Raw genomic sequence first — 7,942 nt, forward strand, 5'->3', positions numbered from 1 at the left:
GATGTTCTCACGGTTTTGAGCGAAACCAAATCGACCCATGGAAAATCCAACTCGATCCAACCCATAAGCAATGTTGGTCGGTAGCAGGTTCACCGATTTGCCACCTGATGAAATCGGGTCATTTTCGGGTTAGATACTAACCCAACCTGTAGACACCCCTAACAATAATATAATGAGGAATCCTCAATCCTTGCCTGTGGCATGCATTATTATGCACATTCTGTGGGATTGGCTTTCAGCCTGTTAGGGTAAGTTTTAAATGATCTGTCGTTTTGAAATCTACAGATGGTCCAGCTCTATTAAATGCAAAACCAGTCAGATTAAACAGACAACTACTGTTCAGATCAGAATTGAGAACCACAACAGATTTGATAGAAACATGAACAGAATCATTTATGTGCGTATTGATTCTTAGGCAGATTATGCAGAAAAAGGCATTCATTTATTTGTTTCAACGTCCAACTATGTTCTACAATACGTGGCTCGTTAATGTTTCATTCTTAATGTGTAAAAGCTTTATAATGATTTAATGAGTTAACAAAGCTACAAAGTTACAAAATGCCTTAAGTTACAAGTCATTAAATGAGCAAGCTACTTGTTGCAATTTTCAGTTGGGCCGATAAGAGTAGTATCTTTTGCTCATCTTGTACATCGATTACAAGCTGCAAATAATGCATATCAGCTCGTGTAGACCACACCCGTGGACCCTACATCTTGTGAGAAATTAATTGGATACAATAGATGAACAAGATAACTAAGCCAACAGCTAAAACCAAAATCTATCTTGGACTTGGACCTCGCCATCAATTCATCTATCTCAATTAGGCCCTTTTGATGGGATAAGTACTGTAAGCTCTTATGAGTCTTACTTCCCCCTCCCCTGTGTGCTAACTTCTAATCTAACTAAACTTTCTCAAAAAAAAAAAAAAACTATCTCAACCACACCAACCACCACGCTTCCCAGTACCAAGAGTATTGGTAAACAAACACAATATTACTAAACATGTGCACAGAAAGATAACAAAAATAAATAAAAGATTCTCGAAATAAAAAACAAGTAACCCTCACTTACACAAATCGTGAGGTGGAAAGATAAAACCGATTACCAAATTAAAAAAGGATTAACAGACTAAATGGAACTCCAAAAACTAACTCTTACAATGTTCAACTCATTTTTCATGCATCACCTAGTAGCTCCTTAGTTGGCTGGTCAAGTGGCTACAAGGCCGGCAATGATGATGATGAATTCACAAGAGTTGAGCCAAGGAGGTCATTACAGAGGCTAGCCCCTTCAACAGTCCTGTGGTTGTCAGCTCTTGGGCTACTTCCTGCACTGCTGTTAGAGAGAGACCCAAATGTGGTTTTCTGTAACACACCAGTTGGAGATGATCCTAAAGGAGGACTACTGTCCCAACCCGCAGTCATAAGGTTAAGCGCAGATGATCTCTTGCAATCCACCACGTTGTTATTACTATGATGCAAAACCTCTCCAAGAGGACCACCCATGGAAGTTTCCCAAGAGATAGGAATCCAATTTGTTTGCCTTTGGTTCGGCTCATTGATGACACTACTCACTCCCAAACCCATCCTTACTGGGTCTAACTCACGTGAGAGTCTGAGTGGTGAGAGAGTGAGTTTCTCATTGGAGCTGGGAGAGGAAGTGGATGAGATGAAGTCTGAGGAAGCCATGGGGATTGAAATGGATAGTTGGGTCCTATCTGATTGCATGTCAAGCTCAGGCCAGGAAACAGCTGAGCGATCAGATTGAATTTTAGGCCAGTCATCAATGAAATGGCGAAGAGATTGTTGTGATTCGGTTCTTCTATCACTAAGCTCTTTTGACGAACAGTTCATTAAGCTGGAGCTTTTATTAGAAGGGTTGAGGAGGGCATCAGAAGTGACTAACCCAAACTCAGTTCTAGTGGATTCTTCATATGGTATTTGCTGTTTTTGAATCATGAATGAGTTTTCTTTAGGTTTATGGTCAATGGAGGAAGATAGAATGGAGAGGCCAGGTGTATCTTGCATTCTCTCACCCACATTATCTTTGTTAATAAACATCCTGCAAGAAAATTACCAAAACATCACTTAGAGCAACTAAATAGTAGTATGAAAATTCAACTAGAGCCACTACTTGTCCTTTAGTTAAATAGTACTGCCTAAACCATGCCCACAATTTATGTGGTAGCACTAAAAGTTTTAACAAATATAAACAAACGCTTCTTAATAAAGAATCTTGGACACCAGGACCAGTTACTATCAGCACTGCAAAGATGATATATAATGGATTCTATGATTCTATTTCCTGTCCACTGTCATAAAACAAAACAAGATATAATAATAGTAACCAAAATGTATACGGTACCATGCTAACACACCAATTTAGATGTCAAAGGTGAAGCCTCGCAGGGAATATATAGATGCCAAAACGATAAGAAATTCAGGTCCTTGAGATATTGCAATATTATTATTATTCACCTGTTGATGGTGGTGGCTGCAGAAGGATTAGATGCACCAGGCTGCAAGTTCTTGAGCTGTTGGTGAGCAGCAATAGCAAGGCTATTAGATGCACCACCGGACACCACCACTGAAGCTGATGAGGATGATGCAATAGGACTCAGCTTTGAGATAGTGCTACTAGTGCTAGTGCTTGTAGTGGCAGTAGTAGTTGGGGTCCCGGAAACGGCATGGCCGGTTTGGCCTTCCACAGGCTTTCTTGAACGATGGCGGCCTCTGTTCATGTGCCTTTCACAATATTTCTGGTCGGCAACAGCATCTCTAGAGCACCGCCATTTCTTACCATCAGTCCTACGACACCTTCCGGGCTCAGGATCGGTGTTGTTGGAGAATCCAAGATGGAAAGAACCCCATCCCACTTGACACGCACAAAACAACCAAATACAAAAGCATCCAAAATCAAGAGCCAGATAAAGTAGTAGTAACAAACAGGAATTTGGACATACACACTAAAAATCAAAACAAGAAACACCAATATCAGTTTGTAGCAGAAGATTCTTTCTTTTGCCTTAATTTGTAGAGTAAGTTCAGATAGTACTTAGTAGATTAGTACTAAGGTTTTTATTAAAAAGGCCCAGATAAGATAGTAGTGCTAACAAGAATTTTGACATAAACACTAAAGAAAACAAACCCAAAATTAGTTTAATTATATGCAGAAGCTTCTTTTTTCTTTGTTTTCTTTTTGAAGTAGGTTTGGTTAGTACTTAGTAAAATAAATTTAGGAACCAGATAAAATAGCAGTTACAAAAAGCGTTATTGACATAAATACACCAAAAATCAAAACAAGAAAAAAACAGACACAATATTAGTTTATATGCAGAAGTTTCTTTTCTTTTTTATGATTTGTAAAGTAAGTTTAGTTAGTACTATGTAGTACGAAGATTTTTATTTAAATGGACAAAGTGATCTGTGACATATAGGAACAAAAACAGTGTTGGATAACAATTAACAAGTGAAAATTAATAGATTGGAATTGAAGGATTTAACAACAGTGAGATACAGTGGCACATTAATTAAAACTTCTGCCCTCGTACAGAGAGAGAGAGAGAGCGATTGTCATATGCAGCAATTTTAAAAATCAAACGCACATTGAGAACAGCTTTAAGAGATAGACATGCCAATCTTGTGGATGTAAAAAATCTTGCTTTCCTAATTTTGCTAAAAGGAAGAGAAAAAAGACTTACATGTATTGGGTCTTAGAAGTCCCCCTGGAAAGCTAGAGAACCCAGCAGAATCAAGGGCTTTTCTAATGGGGATGAGCAAGTTAGATGGTACAGGCATATTTGCAGTCAAGTATTTGTAGATCAAGGCCTGGTGTTCTAGCTCCATCCATTGAGATGGAGTGAATGGCCCTCTAGCTCCTGCTAAAGCCCCATGCATGCTTGTACCATTCAAGCTCCCAGAACTATAGCCTGACAAAGAAAACCAGAAAAGATTTAAAATAAACCACAGATAGAAAGTGTGAAGGCAAGGAAGCCAAAATTTCAACCCATTTCCTGGCAAACTAGAAATAAAAAGTTCATTTTTTTGTAGTGTAAAAAGACAGGAAAATCAAAAAGTGTGGAAAAGGGTGTTGGAGGGAACACAAAATTAGCTTGTCTGCAATATTTAAAGAGGCCACAACAAAAATCATGAATTTCTAGTCTTTGCATAGTACCCAAAAAAAAAAAAAAAAATACAAAGAAAGTGATATATTAAAGAATGGTGGGGGAAATTTCAATAAATAGAGGACTCAGAAGCAAAGAAAAAATGGGACTTTTCTTGCTGTGAAAGCTCTTCGTATCTTAGCTATCTTTTATGTTTGTTTTATTTACTTCTTTTGTGTCCTCTAGTCTCTAATGACTATTGTGTCTGAAATATTGCACCCCAAAAAGAAAGAAGCCATCTCCTAAAAACAAGTAGACAGAAGTATCAAAGTGAGAAGAATAGTTAAAGAGTTTTTTTAATTGACAAGACTCAAAACAAGGAGCCCCGGAGATTTCCTTGAAAAGACCCTCCACCAGTACAGGGGAATCAAAACCCAAATAACCAATGACAACCCATCTTTAGACTTTAACATAATATATGTCCAATAAATCCAACCCCACAAACAAACATTAAACCCAACCCAATCAATCTGATCATGAATCAATAATCTCCATGCAAGTACCTATTAAATAAAGACATTTCACTTTCACATCATCAAACTCCTTAATATATGTACCTGTATTTTTACCATAACCTGATAATGACTGATGAAAATAAGGCAATAATGTGGCATTGTGAGAATTCTTTTCAGCTAAAAAAGATTCTGATTTGGGACTAGAGAAGCTCAGCATTTGCTGTTGTTGTTGCTGACCATCAGAGTAGAGAGTAGTGTAATTAGATCTCAGTAAAGTGTTTCTGTGCTGAAGTTGCATTGTCTTGGAGGCAACAAAGTCATCAGTTTTAAGCAGCTTTGAGCTCCTCCAGTCATCTTCAGAGTTGCCAGATCTCTCTTGCTTAAACAGCCCAGATCCGTACCAGTTCTGCTTTGTCTCAGGATCCGAAGCAAGTGAAGAAAAACCAGTAGCTTCTGAACCCACCAACCCATCCAAACCCACCACCCCAAAATCCATATAGATAAGCCCACCACCCAAAGACTTTTAGAAAACAACTAAGCTGAGGAAATGGAACATTGGGTCATTGGCTAAAAAGACAGAAGCTTGAAAGGTTGTGTGGAGGCGCATTTCAAAGACTAGTGGGGTGATAACTGATAAGCTAAGCTTAAACTGAAACTCAAAAAACCAGAACTGGTTTTGTTTAGGAGTTGATGTTTGGAACACACATAAAATAATTGGGGAGAGAGAGAGAGAGATAGGGACTCTAGTGGGGAAAGCAAGAAAGAAACGGACCGAACAATGATCGTACTAAATACTCTCTTTATATCTCGTGCATACTAACAAAAATATCCCCTTTTTTTTATTACTAATATATTATTATTGTAATAGAAATATGATGTTGATACAAAATAAAGTATCCTTTACTTAATATTTTCGTCTTTCCTTAGGAGGAAAAAAAGACTTGTAGTCTTGGAGAGTTGTGTGTGTATATAAATATATATATATATATATAAGTAAAGTTATATCCAATAAACTAATGAAAATAAACTCTTTCAATTTTTTTATATAAAAAAACAAAAAAAACAGCCTTTTTTTTCATAACAATCTCAAGTAAAAGTTGGAGAGATTTTGTTTTTCCAAGATGCTAAGCTAACTTGAGACTAATGCAATAGGTGTGACTTATCCTAGACTATTATTATGTACTTATGTTTAATTAATGCTATTAAGTTCCATTGCACCAATAAAAAAAATATCCTTGACTATACTTTATTTTGGTTGTGTATATCTTGAATGGAATTATTTGTTTGGGAGGAGATTTTCTTTTAAATTTTTAGAAAATTTGTTTATGGATTTTTTTTTATTATAAATTCACATTTTATAAATATAACTACTATAATTTTCAACAAATTAACGATTATTTTTTATAAAAAAAATACATTTAATTTCAAATACACTCTTCCTCTTAAAAAATAAATCAAATACAATCAACATTTCTTTATAATATGAGTTGAAACAATCAATTGCAAATAATAAACACTTTCTGCCTGCTATTTTTTGTATGAATCTATTACTTTTTAATTGGTGCTTTCAATAAATTATAAATTTAGATGTGGAAAATTGTTGATTTGCAAATAGCATTAGTCCATGACACACCTAAAACAAGGGTCTCTTTGTTATTTTCTCCAAGTTCTAGATTTTATTTGTGATTTTTTTTTTTTTTTTGAACTTATAATAGTATTTGGATAGGGATGTTAATAAGAGAGAAGGTTTATTTTGCCTTGCAAAGTCCGCTAGCGGTTTTTTGATAGGATTTTCTCACTCAACTTAGGCTGTGTTTGATTCGACTTCAAACGAATTCCGGAAATCAATTTCCGGAAAATGGGTGTTTGGCTGTGACGGAAAACGTTATTTTCCGGAAATCGAATTCCGGTTGACCGAAATTTGAAGCCTTGACCACGGAAAATGAATTCTGTCTTCATTTTCACTTCAAATGAAATCCGGAAAAAGAGAGAGAGAGAGACAATCGCGCGAGAGAGAAAAGAGAGCCCAGATCAGAGAGAGAGAGAGGACGATCGCGCCGACGAGCGGCGCGATCGACGATCGCGATCGTCGATCGAGTCGTCGGCGCGATCGACGATCGCGATCGTCGATCGAGCGACGCGATCGACGATCGCGATCGACGAGCACAGACGAGCGCGCTCGTCTCTCGTCGATCGACGATCGCGATCGACGAGCGCGCTCGTCTCTCGTCGATCGATGAGCGCGTCGACGAGCGCGTTCGTCGAACGACGATCGCGTTCGTCGATCGACGATCGCGTTCGTCGATCGACGATCGCGATCGAACGATCGCGTTCGTCGATCGACGAGCGTGCTCGTCCATCGCGATCGTCGATCGACGAGCGCGATCGTCGATCGACGAGCGCCGCTCGTCGGCCGCTCGTCGGACGCTCGTCGGCTGCTCGTCGGACGAGCGTTTCGCCGGATTTGATGTATTTTCTGGTAAACTGATTAAACGAACCAAACACCAAAATTAATTTTCCGTAAAATGAATTTTGTGACAGCCAAACACATGAAAACATTTTCCTTTCCGGAAAATAGCATTTCCGGAAAATAGCATATTTTCCGGAAATGATTTTACGCGAACCAAACACAGCCTTAAAGTTAAAAGGCCAAAAAGTGGTGGGCTGCATGAACGAAGATGCACTCTCCACGTGACACAGACGCCACTCAAAAATTCCACCCTCATCTCTCACTGTCCCTACTCTCTCACCCACCTCCCTCACCTATTCGCTAGTATTTCATTTTCTCTCTCTCTCTCTCTTTTTTGTAATGTAAAATGTTTTCCCCATCCCAAGAATTGGATTTTGATTCCCTATCCCTTAGATCTATATCCATATCACCGTCCATTTATTGGGCATAACTTGTATCCAAAGGTAGACTCTCCCACAAGCAAGTATATTTGCAGTAAGGAACAAAAGTATAACCAAAGAGAGATAAAGGTATCTACCATTTGCAATCGTGTGAAGAAAAATACTTGTCAAGGAAATACAATTAATAACCCTCCTACTTTTGGTGACTATGATTAATAACCTTCATCAATTCTCTTTGGTCTTATCTCTATGCATTGCTATTTTTCCATTTGTATAAAGGTTACATTATTGACTCAATATAAAAACCAAGAAGGAAAAAAAAAATGAATTTTTTAGATTCTCTTATTGGTTCTTAAGTTTACACCATTTTGAAAAAGTCTAAACAAGTAACCACTAAACACTTAAACAATTGTTTTTTTGCTATTTTGCATGGTGGGTTTGGATCTAGATTGCTCATTTTTCTTTTTCTTTTTT

At 37.7% G+C, this 7,942-nt stretch overlaps 1 protein-coding gene across 1 annotated transcript; it reads right to left on the reverse strand.

Annotated features, from left to right (window-relative positions):
• Nucleotides 1-979: 979 nt before the first annotated feature.
• On the reverse strand, nt 980-5,398 carry LOC115960335 (growth-regulating factor 1-like). The gene is made up of 4 exons (XM_031079176.1): nt 4,721-5,398; nt 3,702-3,929; nt 2,479-2,875; nt 980-2,062 (listed from the first exon to the last, which is right to left on the reverse strand). Exons 1-4 carry the CDS (start codon nt 5,112-5,114, stop codon nt 1,219-1,221), a joined length of 1,863 nt encoding a protein of 620 aa, XP_030935036.1. The 5' UTR covers nt 5,115-5,398; the 3' UTR covers nt 980-1,218.
• Nucleotides 5,399-7,942: the final 2,544 nt, after the last annotated feature.

This window comes from Quercus lobata, chromosome 9, assembly GCF_001633185.2.
Source record: "Quercus lobata isolate SW786 chromosome 9, ValleyOak3.0 Primary Assembly, whole genome shotgun sequence".
NCBI classification, from domain to species: domain Eukaryota; kingdom Viridiplantae; phylum Streptophyta; class Magnoliopsida; order Fagales; family Fagaceae; genus Quercus; species Quercus lobata.